Genomic DNA, 26166 nt, shown 5'->3' with positions numbered 1-26166 from the left:
TCTGAACCCTCCCATGTGTAACAAGGAAGGCTTGTAGCTCATTTCTGTGACTCCTTTCCCAGCTTCTGATTACTGTATAGCTTTGCCTACACTTCTAGTTTGCAAAACCTCCTGGTTGCAAATAGCACTCCAGTTCTCTTCTGGCTGCCAAGTGTCATGTATTTTGCATAGCAATTACAAACCTGGCAGCTCTCTCATCTGTCTGTTTATCAGCTTGATTTATAAACATCCATCTGAGTTGTGGACAGGCTGCAGTTAAGTTTCTTGACCGTTACATGTCATGCAGTTGCTGCTGTAATTCTTTATACTTTTTCTTAGACTTTTCTACCAAGCTTATTCCCCTTCCATTCTTCTGCATGCATTCCTGCAACCACCCAAAAATGGCTACAGTTCTATGCAGCTCCATTTCCACCACTAGTTGTGATGGTCATAAGATGAAGTTAATGATTCTATGCAATTTATTGTATTGTGTGTTCTATGTAATTCACACAAAACTTCTTATGCTGCTGGTCAAGGACTTTTACGTATGCTTTTGTCTCTTGACATGTCTTTTCTTATTGTATAAAATAGTGCTGATAGCATATGCAGTAGTTTGCTTTATATATATAGTTTTTTCAACTTTAATGATGGAAACTGTAGAAGAGGCAGCTGTAGTTTGGTCCCAGCAAAGCACTGAGACAGAAAGCAAAGCATTTGTATGCCTGATTGCGATAAATTTGTATTCTAATGCAAAAGTATGGAATAAAGTAAGGTATTTTTGGTGAAAAATATCTCATTACTTTTTAAATTTCATGACTATTGAACCACACATAGTATAAAAGATGTTATCTACTGTTGTGTATTCTAAGTGATAATAGAAGATCAGTTGTTTTCTTCTTTAAGCTTCTAATCAATGTGAGTTCAGCTTGACATAAAGAGCAATGTCAGACAAAATTTGGAGAGGATTAGATTATTTTTAAAATCAGGTAGGCTTTTTGTGGCCTTTGGAAGAAAAAAATCAAAGGTTAGGCCACTGTGGCTGAAAGGTTGTCTGAAAAATTACAGAGCTCTGTGTTTGCATATACATTTTAACTGGGTCATGCCAGAGTGCTTAGGGTCCATTCTTCTAGAGAAGTGATGGTCAACCTGTAGCTTATATGCTGTTTAAGTGCAACTCATGTGTCAGGAGTACATCTTGTGGCCAGTAATGGGTCAGTAAAGGGGGGCTGTTGGTTAATATAAATCCTTAGCTGCTGGAAGAAGTAAGCCAGCAGCAGTTAGATCCAGCAAGATGCTCCACTAAGCCTCGTTCATGGAAGCTTCCCATCCCTATAGCTTTTCAAAATATGTGGCATGTCATCTCTGGCTACTGATCATCTTAAGATTTTGTCTTAGTCTGTAAAGCTGCGTACCAACTGGCCTTCTTTGTTCTTTCTAGAGGTTTACTATCTCCAGAAATATCTCATAGAGCTATGAACATTAAGTTCTATGATCTATTAACGTATTAATAAGTTCTATGTTCTATTAAGAAATGGATGAGCCATTTCTGTTCATCTAGTCTCACCTGACTTGTGCAGGCCAAAGAACCCTTTTTTTTTTTTTTTTTCCCCACCAAACTTTTTTGTAAGCGTTTTTGGTGCTTTGATTTAAAGAAATAAGTGACAGAGAATCCACCACCTCCTTAAATTATTGGTATCTTTAGCTGATTCCTGTAGATGTTACACACTTACAGGTTTAGGAGCTCCTTTCCTTTCCTTGAGACCTGAATTTATGTAGGTTAAACTTCTAGTCAATAGATTTTGTCATGTTTCTGTTTGCAAGCAATTCATTATCAGAAATCCTTTCTTTTTTAACATAAGTTAAAATCTCCTGTTGACTTCAGTAGTTTGTTCTTTTACTAAATTGCTTTCACAGATTTACCCTTATTCTTCCTATTTTCTTTTGGAGTCAGGTTTCTGCAAGGGCTATCAATAGATTATTCATTTATGACTGTGGAGGGAGATAGTGACTGATAGTTAAGTATAAGAATTCATTCTTGACTGTGACTACACTAGTGCAGGGTTATATGGAGTCAATTCAATAAGCAAACAAGAATAAATAAACCTTATATAATTGTCCTGTTCATTTGCTGAGATTTTCTTTTATCTTCCAAAGACATTTGGTTAGTTAAGATAAGACAAAGGTAATTTTTTACCTAGTTGTGTTTCTGGTTAATGTATTATTTTAATAGTTAAGAGGGACTATAAAACTGAAGACTGCTGTATCTACTTAGTAAAATGAATCTTTATATATCATTCCCATGGAAGAGCTTATTATTTCTGCAGTTCACTCATTTATCAGTCTTAAAAGAAAAATCAGCAGTTACTTTTCATCTGACTCTGACAGAGAACCTCAAATGTATTTGAAAAGTGAACTGCATTTCTCTTTTCCTTTCAAAGTAAAATTTCTTCTTTTTTTAAAAATTGCATAAATTGTCTGTTGAAACTGCACTAGTTGCTTGCATGAAAAAACCAAGAAATTACTGTATCTTTTTTTAAACTCTTAAATGCACTATGTTACAGAAATTGTAAGCACTTGTTTCTATTACTGTATCTAAAACAAAGAGGGGTGGATAGTATTTTCAAACAGTATTTGTTTTGATTGTTGATGCAAGTCTTTTATCTAGTTTGAAATAAGTTTTCAGTTTTGATTAGTTCTTAACTTCTTGTGAACTGTTCCCAGCTCAGTGTTCTATATGTGCTTTCAGCTGAAGAAACCCAAGTGCTGCGGGTATGGATCTCTCTGAACCACTACCCTTGTGATGACTAAAGCACTAGGTGTTTATATAACATGGGATCCTGAGTTGGCCATAGTTTTGATGTGGTTCTGCCAAGGCTTTCTCCTTATCGTTATTAGCTTCTGAAAGAAGACCAAAAGCTTTTTAATTAAAGTGCCAAGTTTTATTAGAATAACAACTAGGGTAATTAACTTTTTAAGTCAGTGAACAGGTAAGACAGAAAAGAAGTAAAAAAAAAATCTTTTAAGAATCTTTCCCCGCCCACATTGTCACTGTGGGCTGGCCGTTGCTTCCAGGCTTGGTTACAGTTAACTCAGTGACTTTAAGCTGTGAACTGCACAGCGCCCTCTGATCTGTTGGAAGTTTTTTCCCATCAGGCCTAAGGTCAGGTTGTCGGCTCCCTGTTCCTTACTCCTGTCTGTTTGCTTGGGCTGCAAGCTCCTGCATTGCATTTTTTTTTGACCACCGTATCCTGCAGTTTCCTGAACCTTTCCTGCCTGAGCATGGTCGGTATGTCACCAATAACTGCAGAAACTCTCTCTCTATCTGCTCAGGAGGTCCCACATGACCCAGTCATCTTAAAGGAGCATAAAATGATTGTGAACAAGAAAGTGGAATCCTTCCCCCCAACTTTCAATACTGTCTGTCAAAAGAGAATAGATGACATTTCTAAAAAGTATGTTGCTACATACTTTTAAAATATATTACTAGAAGTCACAAAAGACAGGTTTTGGAGCAATACATGTGCTGTCTCTAATAAATGCTAAAATGAACAAAGAAGAATTTTGTTATGAGAGCTGAATTAAGTTTCTAAGTTAAGGAAGTTTTGAAGAAAGCTTACGTTGCTTTCCGTGATAGCAAGAATCTTCTTGAAATACTGGGAGTTGTATTTTCCTATTGTGATATTCTTTTATTCAATTTATTTGTATTTTGTTTTCTCCCCATCTCTAGTTTTGTGATTTTTTTCCCCCCAAGTTATTTTATGATTATTCTAGTGGCTTTTTTTTTTTGTATGATAGAAGGTGACCTTGATTAAAAAAAATTCACCTTCTTTACAATGTTTCCCTAACATATTTTTTTATAAAATGTAATATGCATGAAATAATATACATGAATGCTTTTGTATTCGTTTTATAAAAACAAAAGTGTTTAAAGATAAGGTGGTTTTTTTTTACATTCTTCACACTGGTAGTTCTGACTGGTATTTTGAACAGTGAGTAATGCTTAGAAATGGGGAAACATAACTGTTTGACTAAACTGTTAACTGTCAGAAGCACTTTAATTGATTAAACAGATTTATATTTTTCATTCAAAATTTATAACATCTTTCACCTGAGGGTTTAATAGTGCCTGTAAACATTAATGAATTCAGCTTCAAGCATCATTTTGGGGCTGACAAATATTAACAAGAGAAACTGGAGCCTGGTGAGACTGGCTTGTCCAAGTTATTCAGTAAATCAATACAGATCGCAAAATAGCCTTTGCTTTCATTCTTTGACTGCTAGATCACAGTGGATCTAGTGTAAGTATAGTGACAGATGGATAAAATATTCTGATCAGTTAAGGTAACAGATCTGTGTGGAAAATCTATAATCAGTTAAATAAAAAGTAGAAAGCTTAATATTTTAAGATAAAAAATTAGGTTCTTTCTCAGTGTTACGATACAAGGGAAAATTGAAAGGAAAATGCTCTTATGGAATACAGTTTTTTTGAATTGGAAACCAGAGGGTTTTACTTTTTTTTTTTTTTTTTTTTTTTTTTCCCCCTCTCCTCTCTTTTCAACAGTTATTTCACTGGCTGCTGGACTAGTGGAATTACTTGTTTATCTCAAACCCTAAGATGCAGTTGTGTTTATTTCCTACTGTTATGGCAAAGGTAAGTTGTTTTTCAGATGTGTTGTTCAAGATATGATCATTTAAAAATATGCAGCTATCCATGTGAAAGATGATACACAATGTATGTTTGCATGTTATGCATCTTAAAAATTAGTTTTTTCACATCAAAAGTCATAAGAGTGTTGATTAAATTAAATTCCTGGTGAGTTCTGTTATTTCACACAATCACAGAACAGCTGCAGCTGGGCCAACTAGAGCAGGTTGCTCAGGACCATGTCCAGTTAGGTTTTGAAGATCCCCAAGGATGGAGACTCCACAACCTCTGTGGGCAACCTCTTCCAGTGTTTGCCAGTCCTCATGGGAGAGGGGGGATTTTTTTTCTTATATTTAAAAGAATTTCCTGTATTTCAATTTGTGCTCATTGCTTCTTGTGCTGTCACTAGGTGCCACTGAGAACAGTCTGGATCCATTGTCTTTACTCCCTCCCATCAGATATTTATATACATTGATAAGATTCCCCTGACCCATCTCTTCTCCGGGCTGAACAGTCCCAGCTCGCTCAGCCTCTCCCTATATGTCAGATGCTCCAGTCCCTTAATCATCATACTGGACTTGCTCCAGTATGCTCATGTCTTTCTTGCAGTGAGGAGCCCAGCTCTGGATACAGCACTCCACGTGTGGCCTCAGCAGGGCTGAGTAGAGGGGAAGGATTACTGCCCTTGACCTGCTGGCAACACTTGCTAATGCAGCCCAGAATACTGTTTGCCTTCTTTGCCACAAGGGCACATTGCTGGCCCATGGTTAGCTTGTTGTCCACCAGGACCCCCACGTCCTTCTCTGCAAAGCTGCTTTCCAGCCAGTCAGTCGTCAGCACGTACTGGTGCATGGGGTTATTTCTCCCCAGGTGCAGGACTTGGTCTTTCCCTTTGTTGAACTTTATGAGGTTCCTGTCAGCTCATTTCTCCAGCCTGTCAAGGTCTCTCTGAATGAGAGCACAGCCATCTGGTGTATCAATCAGATAAATCACATTTCATTTAATTTAACCTTTCTTTCTTTACTGAGTAACTGAAATTAATGTCACAAATGTTAGAGATGATGGGAATCTCCGGGAAGAAACTGTTGATTAGACTGAGTAAAACCACTCTGTTTTGAAACATATACAGATAATTTCTGTCACTCTTGCAGGGTATTTTCAGAAGTCTTTATTGTGGAATAATTAGAATGTTAAGTTTTGAAACTGCTACAGATTTCTTTGCAAAGAATTTTAAAAGGCAAATATGGACATTATTCAAATGCCCAATATACATACATATAGATAAGAAAGATTTTCAAGGGAGCTTTCTGACAAAGAATTCCCAATCTATACAGATCCCCAAGGTGAATTGCAATCTGAAAGTCCAGTTATGAGCAGAAAGTATATGGAATAGCAGTTCCCATGTCACAGGTGGAAGAGTGTAGTTTTCCATCATTTTTGCTCAAATACTGGTGTGCAGAATCTCGTAGAACATAATAGTCCGTGGGAAGACAAGAAAAGTTCCCAAGCTATTACTTAGCAGGATCACCTCAGTTTTGCTTGCATTCACCTTCAGTTTGGTTCTTGTCCCTGTCCATGTCAGTAACTTCTTAAAGCAGCTAGATAATGAGTAGTTTACTTGAGAGCCTGAGATATGACAAAACAATCTTGCTATTGGCATGTGGAGCTGGAAGCTTGTAGGGAGCCTACAGAGGCGTTCAAAGATGTAAGGTTATAAAGATATAATATAAAACAAGATATATTTACCAGTTTCTTTTGAGTGTGGATGAGGGAAGTATGGGCAGATACCAATGCCAAAGAGAAAAATGCAGTAATTTGGATGCAGTTTGATCAAGACCTAGATAAGTGTTTGCCATTGTGGACAGCAAGGAGATAATGTAAAGTAATATAATAAAGTATAAAGTAATCTTAGAAACTCTGCGGGGGTGCAAGATTAAAGACCTTGTTCAGTAATGGTATCAGGATTATTGTGCTGGATAATGACTCTAATATTTGTGGTAGTTAGAGATCACTGGTTGATGAAGAGGCTTATAGAAAAGAATGGAAGTGCATATATTCCTCAGTTACTTTACTGTAAAACAGGATTCTAATTGAACTTAGGCTTGCCAGGAAAGGCAGAAAATTATACTTACTGTTTTTTGTCTCTTCAGTTTATTTTTCCTGCTATACCCTATGTTTATAACTTCAAAAGAATAGTAGAAATCTCAGTTTGGGTACACTTTTGTCATGTCTTCGTTGATCATCAATCATTTTAGGGAATCTGTTGCTGCTACTTGGCTCACAAATACTGAGACTTTGGAGCTGTTAATCAACTCTGTTTATAGTCCACGTATGTTCATCTTTTGTTTTACTTTGGTTTATTTTGATTGCATCAGTAGTCCCTATCTATGACTGTAGGATAAAATTGTTTATACAGAGCTAAACCTACCTCTGCTTGAAGCTGCTTACTGTAGCCACAAACTGTAAGGATTGACTTCCTAGCAGAAGAACTGAAATCTAGCACACGAAGATTGCTTACAGGACATTTTGAATGTTTGTCTATTTCTTTCTCATATGGCTTCCTTTTGCCTTCCTTTCTGAAGTTTTGGTTTTTTTTTTTGGGAAGTTCAGGGAAAGTTGTTTCCAGCTATAAAATTTTATGCAGTTAAATTGAAAGTGATCGGTGTGTTGGTCATCTGGGCATTTTAGAATAAATACTAGAAACTCAGAAGTAATACCTGGATCCTCTAAGGTTCATTTCTCCTCTGTTTTGTATTTCTTGCCTTGCATTATAATATTACGAACTTTAGTAGTGTTTCCATATGAATCTTCAGACTCCTCTAAGCTGATGGTCTTGCTTTTAGACTTCAGCAGGCTGTTGCTTTAACACCTCCATTTTTGATAGTTTACTTTCTTGGTAAGCTATGTAAGTCTGAAAACTTATCAAGCTTTGATACTTCAGTAGCAGAATCTTTCTAACCAAATTTCAGTAAGGATAAATCACATTGTACCTTTCTCCTGACTGTTCTTGTTGCTTGTGATTTGTTTTCTTACTGAGTAAAGTGAGTGGGCCTGTAGCTTTCATATGATTAAGAAAGTCTCCTCAATACCAACCCCTCCTGCTAGGGTATTTCCTGTGATGAAGATCTGCAGTTATAGTATTTGAAGGCTTCAGCACTGAATAAATCTGCACTTACAATGAAATTCAAAAGGATAGTCAGTTCTGTAAAGAATTTTTACTACTGCAAAAGAGCTTGGACATGGATGCACTTTATTTCTCCTAATGATGTTGGAGCTGTCCTTTTTTTTTTTTTAATTAGCATTTTAATTAGGTTAGTGTTGTCTTTATTGTTTCCTTTAGTTATTTTGTAAGTAGTGCATTCTCCCCTTTGAAGTAGTGATTTTTAACCAGACCGTCCCTGTTAATTTGACAATAAAACATTTTATATGCTTACAATCATTTGTGGCTTACATGTGTGGCATGAATAATTTGATTTCCTGATTGAGGCATTGGAGCAGATCCTTATATTTATGTAAATATTCTGCCTTCTCTTTAATGGAGTCTAAATAAATTTGTGACACTAACCACTTTTTCTGTACTATGCACTACCAGTAAATAAATACTAATTTGACTTCCTTTCCCACAATATTAATTACCATTCAATTGATGCATTAAAGGTTGTGTATTCCTAATGATTTGTAACAGCAAGTACTTATAAAAACTTTTCTGCTTTATTAATAATACTGCATACTTTATATTGACTTTTTCTAATAAAGCTAGAGGATTAAATTAAAGCTGGAAAAAATAGCTTACTGTAGGTGATATTTTGCTTTCAGTTTAACATTTGCTTTTAATGTTGTTTTGTTCTTGTTCTACACCACTTTTTCCTAATATTGGTTTGATTTCTTTTTTCTTTTCTTTTCTTTTCTCTTTTTTTTTAAAGTATTTGCGTAACACAGTTTATAAGGAGTGACAGAAAATTCTTACATTTAAACCCCCCGAAATTTAATGTCGGTTACCACCGATGTCTGTCTGTCTTTCTCATTGTTTTGAGAGGATTTCATAGTTGTGTGCAGTATCTTCATCTTCATACCCTGTGGAACCCGGAGACCCTTTGGATTCATGTGTGGAAGATTTTCCATCGTTTCATAGAAGTCCAATCTACTTTATTTCACCACAGATAAAGATTTCATGGAAGGACTTAATTCTAGACACTTTTTGGTGTCTTTATTACCTTTTCTTCTTTAAAGGATTGAGAGGGACCCTGCTGAATGCCATTTGGAAACTCAAGTTGACCAGATCAACTGTGTAACCATTACAATTAGATCTCTCTTGCCTGTGTGTTTGGTTACTGCTTCAAAAGAACTTTAATAAATCTGTGAGGCACAATTTCTCTTTACAAAGCCATGTTAATTCTTTTTTACTTTGATAATATTTATCCCTATGTCCACAGTTCTATTTCTCCTTATTTTTATTTCTGCCAGTTTGCCTGACATGAGTCATTTTTCTGGCCTATAGTTGCATGGATCTGTGCTGTAGCCCTTAAGAAGAACTAGGTTTACTCTTTTCACTTTTTCCGTTCCTTTGCTACAAGTTGATTGTAAGTGAGAGGTTGCATGCTACAGTTAATAGTCAAATCTATTTCATCCTTGAACTTCTTTAAAACTGCTGGGAGAATACCATCTCTTCCTGCTGATTTGTTACATTCATTTTATGGATTTGTTTTATACCCTGTTCTACTAACTCTGCTATTTGAGACAGACCAGCACCTCCTCTGTAAAGAAAATACCTGGTGTGCGAGTCTGTTTAAGCTCTTCTATTATGAACAATGGTTAACAAAAGAAAGTTATTTTCTTCCTTGCAAAGGACTCTAAACAGTTCTTTTACACACTGGTCATTTGTTGACCTTGTAGACTCTCTGGTAGGCTATCTGTTTCTGATAAAAGGTTTGATATTAATTTGTCTTTAATGCCTTTAATGTACCAGAATTTGCAGTCTTATCTATTTCATCATTTGATCATGATTTTAATTTTTGTAGGGGTACTTTCCTAATTATAGTAGTCTCCTTTACCTGCCATTTTAGTTAAGAACTTCTACCATGGTATCTTTAGAGGTGGCATGGAGGCCACTTCTCTTTTTATAAAGTTTCCTTCTTGAAATTAATGACAGTTGTAGTGGATTTTTTTTTTACTTTTGTTGCTCCTAGAAGATGATCATATCTGAGTATATTACGCAGACTACTATAAAGTGGTCCTTCAGCAGAGACTTTTTGATCTAAGTTCTACAAACTGCCTATGACTAAGGCAAGAGTTACTTTTCCTCTTATGAATTTCCTTAGTAGCTTTTGTCTTAAGCAGTAATTTTATGATGTCTGTAGCATTTGTTTAATCTCAGTATAATTCCCAGCATAATATTTACTCAATCAACAGAGGAATATTTGAAGTCTCCTTATTTTTTTCTTTCCCCTGCCCTCACTGACTTTTTGATTTCACTCAGCATGTTGCAACTGCTGTCAACAATTTACTGGGTGATTGGTAGCACAGTCATAATAATAAGACACTTAGACCTCAGACTTCAGTCCGTAAAGGTTTTATATTAATTGTTTGTATGGGTAACTGATTTGACTCCAAGCTTGCTTCACTTGCAGAAAAAAATCTTTGTGGGCTGGGCATGGCATATTCTGTTTCATATAGTGTGTACCCTGGCATTACAGTGTCCTGGTGGATCTTCCTTCCACTAAGTTTCTATGTGCACTTTGTCAGTAGCCTCTTAAATCCAGATACTGTAGCTCCTAGAACTTTTTGTTAGCTAGCAGATTTTGTGTAAAAGTCTATATACTATTGCTCTGCTTCTGTGTAATGTTACATTGAGAGTTTATTTGTTCAAGCTCATATTTGCCATTTCTTTTTTTGCATTTTATTGGCTTTCCCTCATCACTGTCTTTTACTTACTACCCTTTCCCTGCCTCTCTCCCCTTTCTTGCTCACGCTCTTTCCCCACTCACTCTCTCTCACTCTCTCATCTCTCTCGCTTGCCTTCCGCCCCCATCTGTTCTGGTTGAACATATTATATACAAAATAATTTGATAAAGTATTTTTGAAACTTATTGCCTTGCCAACACACTGATTCTATATAAACCTAAATATTAGTTTCATAGTATTTCAACCTTATCATTTATAATGAATGGAACTGAAATTCTTATTGAGATACCATGCAGCTAAAGTAGACCTTCTTTTATTTGAGGTTGTGAACTCTAGTTATAGATCATCACCTTTCAAGCTTTTCTGAGAAAGTTATTCTGCAACCTGATTAAGACAGCAGACCCAAGAGAAGTCTTCCACCTCTTCTAGAAATCAAGGAGAAAAACCTACACTAGCCAACATCTTGTTTTCTTCTTGAGATAAGACTCTGGTATGGGACCAGATTACTTTAGTTCCTTCATTTCTTAATGAGGAGAGCTACAATGATTTTCAAAGTCTTCACTAGGGAAGTCCAAAGAATTATTCACAGATTTGTTTAGTCAGTGTCAGACCATTTGGACACCCTGATGAATGTGACAGATCCAGCTAATTACCCTGTTAGGACTCTTTTAGGAATGTCTTGACATCTACAGTACTTGATGAATGAACAGACCAGACACTATAAAATTAATTGTTATTCCTCAGGAGAAACATGAAGTAAAAATGAAATAAAAAGCACTTTTTTGCTCACATTGTGATCTAAGAGATTGCAGAAGAATTCCTGGAGGCAGTCTCACACTTTTGCTAAGTTAGAATAAAAGCTATATGAAGCTTTCTTAGAGATCTGTAGAAAATCGTTTGCTCCTAGCAGGGGATTCTGAAATTGCTTTCAAAGATAACTGATCTGCCAATAATTTAACTTGTCACAGATACATTAGATGGAAAAACTGAGAGCTTTTACAAATGTTTTCCATTTAAGTAGTGATATTCAGTTTTCAGATACTCTACCTTGTCTATCATCTTGCTAGTTTAAATGTAATTTTTGTGTCTCTTTCAAAAATATACAAACAAAAACCCTACCCCAAAATAACAAGAGAAAATATTCAGCGTTTTTAATACTCTATTTGAATTTTTCTATCTGGAAGTTAGTGCTCTAGACCTATCTCCATATCTGGATGAGTGTGGATGTTACTGCAAGAAGGGAACATCTTTTCTCGGAACTTGAAATGGAGTTGGAACGGAACAAAGGTGTGAATGAAAGGAGATAGAAATCAAGGTGAAAGAGGGGTTAAACAGAGAAGAAGATTTTGGGAGAATATGGATGCAGATAGTATCTCAAAGAAAGTAGGGCAGATTTACAAATTTGAGAATTGGAAGTATAGATTGTTTTGAGAATTGAATATATCTTTTCAGTATGCCTTTTATGGCATTTAAAGATAGAAATGCTAGACTGCAGAGAGGGAGGAAAAGGAGTGATACACTTTTGAACATTTTGGACACATTTACCAGTTAAATATTAAGATCTGTCCTAGATAGATTGAGGAAATTCTTACAGTCATTAAATGATTTCTTGTCAAGTAGAAAATGAGTTAAGGTGATTTTGTTTGCATTTTTGTAATGGGTGCAGTGGTTTTAGATGAGAGAAGCTATTACGTTTTAAGCTTTTCCAGCATTTTATATTTTTTAATAATAATACTTGTCAAAATGGGTTTGATAGTTTTAAAGCAGAAGAAAAATGTTTCTAAAGAGTTAGATTTCTGAACTCAAGTCTGCTTTTGGAATGTGTGAATATAACAACACCACAAAACTTTTAGCAGTGTGTGAAAACTGCTCTATTTTACTCTATTTGAAACCTCAATTCCTTCTCATCTTTTTCCTGTTCTACAATTCCTAGGAAGCCCAGTTTCTTTTTCTTGTAACTATGAGTTTTACTTGAAATTCTCCTCTTTTCTACATGTCTTAAATGTTCAGTGTTTCTTCTTTTACTGTTTTAACAAGTGCATCAGAAGGCTAAAGACTGAAGCTGTGTTGTCTTGTAATTTTAATCAAGAAATAGTTTTAGGTTTAAATTTAGACGGCCATTTCAGAAGCCACTAGAAATTGAAGAGGAACGTATACAATGAATTGTCACCTAGAAATTATTGCTTATGATCTTGGCAGTGTTTGCAAGTTGCTTAATTGGTATCATAGCTGGTACTAGGCCAATCTACTTGCCAACAGTGAAGTCTGTTGATAGAATGGCTGTTTTGTTTTGTTAAACTGTTGTGTTTTAGGGTCGGAGTCACAATATAAGATATTAGAGAGAAGAGAGTTCGTAAAAGTGAAAAAAAGGAGATACATTTTGTAATTGAATAAAAAGCCTTTATGTTGACGATAAAGGAGAATGTTAAGTTTCCTAGAGAATTCATTTTCTGATTTATTGAACTATTGTAATGTGTGCACTGACACATAAACTGGTGAATATTTTCTTATGAAAAAAAAGTAATGTTTCTTCTGGCCATTTCAAATATGGAGTTAATTTTGTGTTCTTTACATGTTTTGTTCCTAATAAACTCAGCATATTTATTGTGGAAACTTGAAAGCTTTTTCTCTTTCTGCTTGATGGAAAGTAGTAACACTGTCTATCAGCATTCCTGGGTGTTAGTAACAATACATTTAGCTTAATTGCACTTCAATATATTCTGTTTTGTATCAGAATTATAACTTCATATTTCTTTTATTCTTTCCACAGAATATATACCAAGAATGATACAATATTAATGCTTTCTATGTACAGCCACATAAAGAACTTCTCTAAGAAGTTGCTGTAGGACACTGAGAATAATTTTTCTCCAGTACAATGTGGTGAAGCAGAGCAATTGAAATTGTCCACTTTCATACAGGCTAAGGACTTAAAATGTCTGTTATTTTGTGAGAAGAAGCAGTTTTTGAGTGAACTGAACATCTGAAAATGCGGCCATGGACTGGTTCTTGGCGTTGGATTATGCTCATCCTCTTTGCTTGGGGAACTTTACTCTTTTATATTGGTGGACATCTGGTACGAGACAGTGAGCACCCAGATCACTCTAGTCATGAATTATCCAAGATACTTGCTAAACTTGAACGTTTAAAGCAGCAAAATGAAGACTTAAGGCGGATGGCAGAATCGCTCAGGTAGGATTTAAAAAGTAATAAAACTATTCAGAAAATGGTTACATGAAGTATCAAAAAATTAAACTGAAAGTTTCTTTTAAACCCATTTTTATTATATTTAAAATCATAGAGAAGTATTTTGTTCAATGCTATAACTAAATGAAAATATGTTGCAAAAGCCTTTAAACAAACTAAGTAATCTTGTACATTTAGTTTTGGCCTAACCTAGGGTCGTAGTTCAATGGGATGCAAGTGTTACTATCACAATAACAGAATTCTGTAGGAGGTTAACTCCTCACTGTCAAGGATTTAACAGTTGCAGCAACTTCAGACAAGTGCTATCTTTATGATGTTTAAACCAATGAGAAGAGCTAGTGACTTTTCTACACTTTTGCATGCAGTAGCTGGTGGAGTTCATTTAAAAAGTGGTGAGAACAAGGTAGAACTTGTTGAAGATCAATGTGGCCTTGCTGAAGATGAGCTGCAGTAGACTGCCACGTTATACGAATGCTTATTACTAGTTTTTTCATAGCCTTGCTGCTAAGCTTGTAGTGATACTTGTAAAATAGTGAAGCTCCTCTCCCTTTTTATAATTATTTGTTACATTATAAATTGGTACACTTGCAGTTTAAAGTGTTTTCTTTTACCTTCTCCAGCAGGCAGCTCTTCTTAATAGTAAGAGGCTATACAAGCAACAGGAGATTATTTCTCTATATCTGAAAGCCTTTCACGTTCAGAATGAAAATGAGAGGGTTCCCAGCTTCTGATAATGTTTATCTGCCTCCTTAGATATGTTAAACTAGCCTAAGTGGGTTAATTTACCACAGGATCAGAAAAATTTATGAGAAGAGCAGAATTTTTGGTTTTGGAATACAGTAATTTTTTAAATTAATTACAGAGCCATTATTAAATATTATATTCAGAGAATCTGTACTCCTGTCAGTAGTGTGGTGTATCTATAATAGTGGGGCTGTGATATTTCTAATGTGCAGAAAAAGTAGTTAACCTGAGTGCTAGAAGACTAATATGAGCTAATATAGGTACTCTGGAATATGGTATAGAGACTTCTTAATTAATGCACCCTGAGGAATCAGGCTGGGTTCAGCAGGATTGCTTTGGTCCTTCTTGGCATCAGTTCCTGTAGTGTGTGTTCTTCACATTGTGCTGTCCAGCATTCTGCAGGGCATGTTATTCTCCTGCAATACCAGTGTAAGTGTTTGATACCAACTCAGCTCTACATTTTACTAACTAATAAGTCTGCCAGCAGCAAATACTACATCTTGCTTAGTTCCAGCCAGACTGCTCTTAACATAGACTTCTGGTATCTCTGTATGACTTTTCCCAGTGCTCTCAAGGGAGAGCTTCTTAGACTGGATGTGATGCCAAATTGGATCTAAGTATGTGGACATCACTACACACAGTCTAAAAATCCTACTGCATCCTGGAAACACACGCAGAGGAGGTGACTTCATATGCCATTGTAGGAAACTAGAGTAACAAAGCTCAGTACAAGATCTTATGGAATGGGAGGGTAGTATTTCTTTCTAAAATCTCTTATGTGAGCTGAAGTCATACTCACAACCACAAGAACATGTTGCAGAAGCAGTCTGGCCAGGATCGCCTGTGTGCAGCATGGAGGACAAGGGGCACTGGCAGTTGAGCCCTTATCAGGTCTCTTGGGTTCTTCTTTGTTGGCAATGACAAACTGATTTTGGACTTGCCTTTTAATACCCTTTAGGAGCAGATGCTGCTTTGGATTTTTTACCTCATTATTATGTTTCACCCCTTTGTAAGTCATAGGAAAAATTACTGAATTGCACAGTTCTCTTTTTGTCCTTATTTGGTATTTTATGGTTCCAGTCCTGTTCTTCATCTTCTTGTTACCTTATCTTTAGGTCAGTTTGTTTCCTGTCTTCATTTGCATGAAATCACACATATGGACTATGTAGCAATTAAATGCATAACTTTCCTTTTAACCCTGTTCTGCTGTTTCATCTGGTGCATTCTCTTTCACATATACACACATATATTTTATATACTTAATAAATACCAGTTTTAATGTTTCTGTTACAAATCTCTACACTGGCAGCTGGGAAAGGCAAAGCCTACTTGATCTGGTAAGTTAGGAACTGTTTTCCTTGCCTAGTGAAGTGTTTTTTCCCCTGCACTCTGTTCCTGGTTTATGGAAAGTGCTGTTGGTACAGCTGGGTGCTGATGAGGCTTCTTAGCTTAGGATCTGTGTTCTGAAAAACATGTGTCCTGGTTTTAACATACGTCAGCCCTGGAAGAAGTACCTCAGCATTGATGCAGTGCTGCACAGAGGAAGAGACCCAAGTGCTCTCTGCACCTTAGGTGCAGATTGTCTTCATCTTGAGTAATACGGCCACGGATGACTGAGTGGGCTGTAGTTGTCTAAACTTGATTTATTAATATATGATAACAACTACACTGACCAAAAGTTTAATATATTATTGTTGACAAAATGATGTAATATAGAGTCCCCTGCCATAAAGAATCTTAAGCCAGACCCAATATTAGAATAAATGCAGTATCTTTAAATTACTTTAATATTAGACCATAATAGGCAAACCCTAGGGTTTTTGTCTGTTTCAGAGGGGGAAATATTTGGCCTTGAATGTAAGATTACCACTCCCCATGCTTTCAGCTCCCCGCGTTTGACTGACCTGAACAGTAATATGAGGTATGTGTACTGAAAGGTACTTCTAACACCTTGCTCCCTAGTGATTGTATATAACCACAGGAGAACTTGAAACTCTTGCACAAGAAAGCGTAAAGTGCCTTTAAATGCCTATTTGAATAACAGTACATCTACATGGTCAGCTGTCAGTGCTGGCTAGAAATGAGCTAGTTTGGGAGTGGAAGCTGTTCAGGCATAGTTTTTTGCTGGAACAGATCAGCTGTTGGTGAAATACTAGGCATTGAGGGAAGTGATATGTCATGGTGTAAAACATTTTCATTATTTTTTTGAGCAAAGCCCTGAAAGTTGTTTTTGTAGAAACTTTAGAAATAGGTTAGAGAAATGTTTCTTGGTCAACCTTCGTCATTAAAGTATTAAATCATAAATGTGATATGGATTTTCAGTATCTCATTTCTTTGTTTGCTAAATAGAACAGGTGGTGTTAAAAACAGCTGTTGGCTTTAATATAGCTCATTTACAGTTTTATAGCAATAAAGCTATTTAAAATGAGGCAGTAGTCAACAGTCCATGGATTCAGGATCTGTGTCCTGGAAGAGATTACTGGTGCTATGAACGTTTATTTAAAAACCAAAAATGTCTCTTAACTTCAGAGATTAAATTAGAAGTAGGCAGAGAAGATTGCTATTGCCCAAGATAACATCCTAAAGTGAAGATATAATTTAGTTTAGGTTTTGCTGATCAAAGACAGAAAAGCTGGAACTATTACTTGAATATGATTTCATTGCCAGGAGATGTGTTTTTACACTGAAAACTCTAATTATTGATTCTAACTTAAATCTGAAAGGTTAAGAAGCTAGTCTTTTTTATCAGTGTAGCTTGTAATGATAAGCCCTATTCCCAACTTGGATATTGCTACATTGAGATAAAAACTCTATCTTGTTTTTGTTGCCCTGTCTCCATTTAGATTTTACATCTAGAGAACTAGGCTTTTTAATTCCACACTAGGCTTTTTAATTGCACACTTTTTGCAATGAAGATATTGAATATATTACAGCATGCAATGAGGATAAGCTAAGGCATAAATTTAAACTTATTTCAATAGTAACTCCAGCTTAAGGTCATATTTAGAGGAGTTTAAACAAAACAGGAATGTCTTCATTGAAGACTGCAACAATAAGCAGGCATCCGATCAAAAGTCTTTTGACATAATTAGATACAACTTTTGGATTAAAAAAAAGCTCCAAGTTCACAGAATTTTGGGGGTAAAGAAGCTTTGTGAATAGCAGAAAATGACCACAATGCCTAGCTGTGTCATTAATAATAACTAACTGGGGCAGGAAGGAAGGGAGGCAAAGCAGGTATGATTACAAGAACTGAGTAATTTAATAAAGTAGAAATTGTTGAAACAATTTCTGTCTTGAGTCTAGAGAAAACTAGCTTCAGAATATTTGACCTCTAATTCCATGAGGACCTTGGTTATGTGGGGACCATTATATTTAAATTGCCTAGCACCTTCTATTATAATGGGTCCTTGTGACTTCTCTGACTTCCTTTTTACCTGATAAAAGTGCTGAATTCTCTGGGATGGTGAAAATAGGRGCTGGGCTGTGCTTAGTTACGTCCAGCCATTCATGAAGGCCAGCATATGGCACCAAGAAATGATCTTTCATTTCTGAGATATGAATGTTCTTTTGCTGCCAGTTTATGAAGAAACCCCCCATCCCTAAAAATAACAAAACAGCCAAAAAAACACCTTTTGAAAAGAAGATAATTCACATGCAAAGAAAATCAACTTTTTAAAACTTGGGAAATGTCGTATCTCTGACTGCCCTTATAAATCCTAGCTAAACACTTTTTTGGATTATGATACTTAAATCATATTTCATATGTAATTTTTCTGCTGGTTACCTCTCTTCTATGCAGGATGCATGAGGAGTAGAATCAAGGTTTTATGTCAGTAAGAAGCCTATTTTTTTCCCTAATATTTGCATGTTTGATTTCACAAACTAAATAATGCTCTTTCTAACTTTATATATATATCTGTGTATATGTGTGTGTATATATATATATGTAATTTATTACAGCTATTATTTAAGAATGGTTCATATTTTTGTAAGGATCTTTTTATAAGATTATTCTGAGAACCATTTTTTAAGATGTGTTTATGCAACAGTGCAAGTTGACAGTCCTATCTTTTTGCAAACTTTCTAAATTTAACACATTTTTTGTCCTTTAAAAATTGAGTACACTCTTTTGTGTTGCACTTCTTCTGATGACTTGTAATGAGTTCAGGCAGCACTTCTTTTTTTTTTGATGCATTGGGAAAGCCTTAGGTGGGAAGTTGCTGTAGTTTTTCTTCTGCCGATGTGATGCTTTGTAAAAACTTTACTTGTGGGCTGTAAAAAGGCACAGATGTGTATCAGTGATGCAGAAGATAAAAACTAAAATAACAGGTGTTTTGTATTTCCTCAGTTTTAGAAATTATGTACATGATTATTGTTATGTAATGAGATTTGGAAAACTACCATACTCCTTACATGTTTATAAATAATATTGATGTGAATGAATTTGGGTTTATTTTAGAAGCAGCCTGGCTATCACTAGTGCAAAATGGTAATAAAAAGACATTCTTTTATACACTGCCATCCTACTATTCTATTTCTAGTAGAATTTAACGGGCATTTTCCAGAATGCTTATTTCAAATTTCATAGATCTTGTAGCAACAGAGAAATTTTTACTACAATTTTTGTAGTTACTTAAAAGAAACTTAATAGGGAGTAATAATCAAAGTGTTGCATAATGTTGTTTCACTGTTTGCCTGTAATGTAGCATTACCTGAAATGTGAATTTACTCGGAGAATTATGATGTGACTGCTGAAGGCTGTCACTTTTACACTCAGATAATATAAGGCTTTTGGGAGGACCAGCGGTTAAAATTATTACTTCTGTAATTTCTGATTTTCTTATAGGGAAACTGGAAAAGTTTTGTGTATTCCTTCTTGTAGGTCCTAGACTTCCCTTTTACAATAGATTAGTGGTTCATGGTATTCATGTACTCCTTTGTGTCCTGTTGAGAGATGGTCAAAATTTTGTTCTTTATTGGATGTTAGTGACATCCTCGCCTGACAGATATGACTGGCAGTGTTGGAGCCATTAATGTAAGAGCTCTCTTCAGGGAAATAGAGAAAGTTAAATATATTCATATTGTGTTCATATTACTAGAACTTCACATTCTTTATATATTTAAGGATATATATTTATCCCTACAATCTATTAAACATTGCATTTTGTAGAGCATGCAATCTTTTCAATAAATATCATAATCTGTTTCTTATCTGAGTAGGATCATGTATTAGAAAGTGGAACAGGAGAGGAAGAGGACAAAATGTAATCAAGCAAATAAAAACAAACACCTCTTCACTACTAGACATTATTGCCATAGTTCTGAGCGTGGTTTCATAAGGAAGAGAAAGGGTTTTCATTTTGAAAAAGCGCTGCAATTACTTTAGCTGAATTGGAGCTGATGCTGGGATAGAATCCAACTTCAGGATCAATTAATCATAAATCTATTAATGTACCTGTATCAATTATTCTTAGCAGTTATTGGGCCCGGTACACCTGTAGAACTTGCTATAATAAAGCATTGAAAGGGACTTGGGTAAAGGAATATTGTTGGATTGATAAAATTTCAAGTAGTATTTTAACATATTGTTTTCTATTAGATATATTTAAAATGTCTCGAGTTTGAAGCTGAGGCTATCAGGGTCAGTGTGCGAGGGAGAAAATTTGTCATTGAACTATATGGTGTGCATCTCTGCTATTTTTATTAGGTTTTGTGCAAATCTGAATTAAGGGAAGGGACACATCTTCCATGGATATAAATCAGCATTGATCATGTCTATGCTGATTTAAATTGACTAGGGAGGCTGCTCAATCTTTATTTGCAGATCACCTTGAATACTTCCTTTCAGTTTTAGTTACTGGGGAGGTGTGATCTTAGAAGAATGAAGTGACAGCTTATATTCCTTCTGTTTGTCTGTGTATGCTAGTAGTCTTTAATAAATCAAATATCATTTTCTTCTCAAGAAAAAGGTGTCAAAGAAAAAAAGCAAATTGTAAAGTGGATTTAGTTATTTTTAAATCTTGCAGCTCCACACAAAGAACTCAGAAAGATGTAGATGAAAGAATGAGAAAATATTTGAGTGAGAACATGTGGAATCTTACATTTTTCCTTTTGGAGATAAATTGTTATAACCTTTAAGTACCTTGGAAGCTTTTTTTTTTTTTTATTTTATTTTTTATTTTTTTTATTTTACAGCTATTTTACACTTTATGGCACTTCTGCCAGCTAAATTGAATGGCACTACAATGAATTCCTGAGTGGTTCTGTTGGCTTCAGCGATTCACATTAGAGACTGCTATCATGCCATTATCCATCTATGTTGCCTGAAAGTGATGGAAAATCTACAAATCTACAAAGATTTATTTTTTTCTGTCTTGGAGAGTAGCTGGATTACTAAAAAGGGGCAAGGCAGAATATGATTATTTATACAGCGTAATCTCTGTGACATTTAGAGTTAGTTGCTATGAGTTCATTATGGAAAAGATCATTTATATTTACTCTGAGATGGCAGGGAACAGCATACAAAATCACACATTGTATGTCCTCAGGAATATAATTCAAACAAAACCACTATTTGGTATATTATTGTGGCTGCCTGTATCAAGTGGTTTATAATTTTGTTTATTTTATATCTATAGTTTAATTTACAATGTTATCATAGCAATAAGTGAAGGATATTATGTGCTAGATGCTTACTGACACTTTCTTGGATTGCTAATTTGAATCATAGTTTAGATGAACTCACAATTTTAAGGAGTAAGTCAGTTGTCAGTACTTATTTTGGTTTGAAAACTTGACGTATATGTTTTTCAGCCAGAATTCTTGTAAGTAAACATACAGTATTCACATAGGGTTTTAGGATTGTCTGCACTAGAAGTTATCTGCAATGTTGCTGCGTGTATAAATAAGGATTGTAATTCAAAGACTTTTCCCTCAAATGTTGCCTTATCTCCAACTCAGTAGATATATTTGTAGAGGGCAGTAATAAGCAAACTGTACTGGTTGGAGAGAAGAAAGTTTTCCATAATTTTGAGACTGGATGAAAGTGAGGAAGACAGCAATTCCAAGTCTGATGAGGTGGTAGATAGAGAGAAAACAACCTAATTATGGTAAACATTTCTAGCATAATACACCAAAGCAAGTTGAATGTTAAGTGGTATGTACCTTTTTAAAAATAAATTTTAATTATCTCAGATGACTGGAGTTACTGTGCTTTTTTCATATTATCCACAACCATCTTTCTGTAGAATTCTATAATTACTACTTTAGCAGACTTTCTTATGTCCAGTGGATGTGTAGATTGTCCTGGGATTTCTCATGGTAACGATTTCATATCTTTTTACCTTATTTTCCTTCTCAAATTCTACTTTTAGAGAACAGGAGTCATACAAGATAAGCCATTCCATTTTTCCTAGAAACTTTGCGGTAATTTTGTATTTAGTTGTCCTGTCACAATCCAAATAGTGAAAACAGGTTGGTGGATCAGAAATATCGTATTTCAAACTTGTGGTTTTAAACTACTGTAGGAGCTTAGATATAATTTTGATGCATTTTTTTTTTTTTAAAGATTTGAAGGCCCTTTCTGATGCTCACGTCAGTTATTTATCCCCTTCAAATGCCCCAGTGAAAAGGGACTGTTCATCAATTCCTAAACATATATTGCTATTAAACTATTAAGATCTGAAACATGAAAGTCAACTACAGCCTTCTAAACATCCTCCTGAGATGTAGTTTCTGCTTTAGTGTGAGCATACTCCTTCCAACCATTATTTTCACTATTCTGGAAGCATCTTTGGTCTGGCAAGGATCTTCCCATATTGTGCCTTGAAATTCTGTGTTTGGGGAGGAAGGGGTAGAGAGAATATCCTTTCCTTTTTATACCATTATGATCGTAATGGATGAGGAATCACCTTCATGTTCTGCAAGAATTCTGTATTCTCTATAATCCTAGAAACCTTTCATTACATTCTGCTTCCTCTTTTCCTTTTCAGGATCAACTCTTACAAAAAGTCTTACAAAAGGTGGCATAATTTTTAATTCTTGGATCAACCAGAAGTGTCACTTCTACATAGATGAAAGAGTTTTTTATTTTCCTTCCATTAATTTTTAATTCCTAAGACAAATGGAAAATGGCATCTAATTTCAATATTTTAGCAATCTCAGTTTATTAATTTGTGGATTCAAGTTGAGATGGTGAGCAAACGTCAGTAATACACTTGGGGCTGATCTGTGGCTCATAATTTTCAGGATGCGTATTTCTTCTATGCTTGTACATCTGAGATTTCGCAAATGGATGTTACATTTGCTCGTGTTGTTTTAGATCATCAGCAGTTTAGATCCCCAGAGTTGTCATAAAAAAATTACAGTGATGGGGCGTTGAACAAGCTAGCACCTTGTGCTGAGTCCAGAACATACGTTGACACCATCTGGTGCCTGTATGTAAGAAGACTTCAAATAAAAAGTGGAGTTCCAGTGCTGGAGCTCTGGTCCTCGAGGAATATACAGCCAGCATTCAAGATCGGAGTGTATTTCATGTGAAAATATAAGAAATAGCCAGAACTTGAGTGTTGTGGGGGCATATTCCTGAATTAGGCTATGTCTGTGGGCCAGTCAGTCCAGGAAATGGTTATGATTACTCTGTTTCTCACAGGAAAGGAGTTAAGCTGCTACAAACACTACTTTCACAAGTAGAGCATTGTATTGGTATTCCTGTTGATGGTTGTATGGTATTGTCAGTGAGTGGAAGTCTTGTAAACAGCACAGTTTCACTCCAGGTTGAATCTACGCATTGAAACGATGTTACGCACTATTTTTTTCCTATGTGACTAAAGCTTTTAAATCTTTATTTCTGTTAATATATTYCATTTCTTCTTGTTTTAAGAGAATGCCAAGAAGGTTTATCAGCAAATCACTGTGGAACAAAATGAGGAGAGCTGAACTGTTTATGCTAATAATTTACCAATAATTGTTTTTAAAAAGGAAAAAAAACCATTTATATTTATAAATTACATAATTGCTTTCTTTCCTCTGCTCTAGGATACCAGATGGTCCAATTGATCAGGGACCAGCTGCAGGAAAGGTACATGCTTTAGAAGAGCAACTTTTAAAGGCCAAAGAACAGATAGAAAACTATAAGAAGCGGACAGGAGATGGTTGGTAGATAATTTGTTTTTTCTTTTAATATAATTCTGGTATTCCATATCAGAAATGTATTAGTTTCTTAACAAACAGTTCAGCTACAAATGCTGATTCTTTTATCTTTTCTTAATAGGAGGCCTGGGAAAAGACCATGAAATACTGAGGAGGAGGATTGAAAATGGGGCTAAGGAACTTTGGTTTTTCCTCCAAAGTGAATTAAAGAAGTTGAAAAATCTGGAAGGAAATGAACTGCAAAGACGCATTGATGAATTTCTGTCTGATTTGGGTCATCAGGAAAGGTACTTGTATTAGTTTCTTCTGCTTTTTTGTTGTAGGAATTATAGATTGATTTAAGTAAACTACTGATATGTTGCTTAAATCTCATAATATAAATTACTGCTGTGTGGACTAAAATATGACTAAGGAATGGACGTAAAATAATTACATAATTTGCATTTTATGGGACATAGTATATATTCAGCTTATGTCTCTACAGCTAAAGGTAGGATCTTCTAACTTGATTTTTTTTGGGGGGGGTGTCAGTTGTTGCTTTTCAGTTGTGTCTATCTGTGTATGTGGATATAGGGATGTCTGTACATATAACAAAGCCATAAAAAACCTTCAAAATACTTATTTAAAGGGTCTGATTGTGCCTTTCATTAATACTGGAATATAAGTTGTATTGATCATAGGGTAATGTATAATTGGAAGTAAAAAAAAACCCCAAAAACCTGGAGAATATCTTAATTTCTGGATTAACTGTCATTCTATAGTGAGTCATTTCTCTTCCTAATTAAAGCTTAACAGAATACATCAGATACAAATTACCTTTAATTACATTGTCATCGTTATGTTGTTCAAAGACATTTGAATTGTATTTTTATTTGATGTTGATCTTCTAGTCTCCCTGTTGCTGAAGCACCTTTTATATTAAATTAAAACATTCAGTATTAGTTTTGTACATGCATAACAAAATTAATCCAGGAAATGTTATAAATTCAGTTAAATCTATCTGTAGGCCTACTTTATTTAAAGTACTATGTTCCCAAAAGGATTACAATGGCAATTACTGTCTTGTTAGTAAACAGTCAAAAGAAAATTGTTGAATTAACTAAATTTACCATAGTAATCAAATACCTCTTTCCCAGCAAAGCTAAGAGATCTTCATGGATGAACATCAGTAGTAATGCATGACTCTCTGAAAATAATGCTGTTGTAAAAGGAAAACCTGTTAAGAATTTTAAATTCTTTGGAAATCATTTAAACACTTTAAAAAAAATTAAAAATAATATGAATTTGAATTATTAGTGTGGGAAAAGAATTTAGTCCATTTAATTTTGTAATATTCAGATTCTTTAATCAGATTCTTACAGACTGATGGAGTTTAAAGTGAGAAGGGACCATTTAATTGTGCAGAGTTATTACCTATATAAAATAGGCCATCATGCTTCATCCAGTCATCTCTCTGCTGAGTGCAATAATGTATGTTTGATGGAAGTAAAAGTTGTGTTTGGCTATCGCAGAATTTTGTGAAAGACCTCAGGTCTTCTTTTGAATGGTCAACTGATAGAGAAGCTTCCACTTCCCTGGACAGTTTGTTTCAATAGTTACCTCCACTCAGAAATATTTGTTCTTATCTATAAATTTATTTCTATTTGGGTTTCTTTGACTCAGCTTCCAATCATTGTTTCTTGTTACACCTTTTAAATTGTCAGTGCCAGAACTGGAGCACATAGCCTAATATCAGACTCACAGATGTCCTATACAGGGCCAAAATCACTTCCGTACATATTACTACTCTGTGTACATCTCCTAGATCATATTTGCCGATTGTTGCAGTGGAACCTTGAGTAGTGTCATGTGTTTAATGCCAGATTATTTTCATGTCTGTGCCTCCCAGGATGCATCCTTTTCTTCTTGCTTTCCTTCCTTTCTTTTCAACAGCAGTGAATATTAATTCATTGAGCCCAACTTACAAGTTATCCATATTTCTGTCTGCCAGCCTTATCCTCACTGCTGTTCCTACCTCAAGATGAGATGAAGCCCATAGAAGAAATGCATACTTCTTTCCACTGAGTCTTTTAAGAAGTTCATGTGATTAAATCCAATCTACACTGTAGACCTCTGAAATTGAGATGAATCCCACTGCAGGAGTCTGAAACCAGTGTGGTTTTCTTCTGTACTGTAATAAGTTTATATGTGATGTCGGAGTGGGGGACGGGCCCGGAGTAACGATGATTCTCAATATGAGTATGGTCATTCTCCCTTTATTAGAGCTTACACAGAGTATATATAGACAAGCAATAAGCATGCACTAGCAGTAGCTGTATGATTGGTTTACAGTCTCTGTTCACACGCCTAAAGCGAATACACGATTGGTGCAAAGTTGCTGTTCACGTGGAGGGGCTTATCAGCCCCCTCCTTTACTTGTTTACCACTACTTGTCTTCCCCTTCTGTAATGGTCTAGGAATGCTCAAGGACAGTTCACATAGCCGCAGGGATCCTCCCTCTATTGTGAAGACAGGATTGCTCACTTCTAAGAGATCAT

General features: G+C 35.3%; 1 protein-coding gene across 5 annotated transcripts in view; it reads left to right on the top strand.

Moving 5' to 3' along the window:
• LOC112975107 (alpha-(1,6)-fucosyltransferase-like) overlaps window positions 1-25898 on the top strand; it is a 60901-nt gene extending 35003 nt beyond the window's left edge. For 2 of the 5 annotated variants that reach the window (XM_026084792.1, XM_026084793.1), the window contains 4 exons: window positions 4541-4630; window positions 13296-13717; window positions 23516-23631; window positions 23751-25898. In XM_026084792.1, the coding sequence (XP_025940577.1) occupies window positions 13515-13717; window positions 23516-23631; window positions 23751-23929 (498 nt within the window). In that variant the 5' untranslated portion in view covers window positions 4541-4630; window positions 13296-13514 and the 3' untranslated portion in view covers window positions 23930-25898. The remainder of the gene's footprint in view (window positions 1-4540; window positions 4631-13295; window positions 13718-23515; window positions 23632-23750) is intronic. The other 3 variants (XM_026084790.1, XM_026084791.1, XM_026084795.1) reach the window with 2 other exon arrangements.
• Window positions 25899-26166: the final 268 nt, after the last annotated feature.

The sequence above is a fragment of the Apteryx rowi genome, unplaced genomic scaffold, assembly GCF_003343035.1.
Source record: "Apteryx rowi isolate R43461 unplaced genomic scaffold, aptRow1 scaffold_65, whole genome shotgun sequence".
Classification (NCBI taxonomy): Eukaryota; Metazoa; Chordata; class Aves; order Apterygiformes; family Apterygidae; genus Apteryx; species Apteryx rowi.
This window is presented reverse-complemented; position numbering and strand designations above follow the sequence as displayed.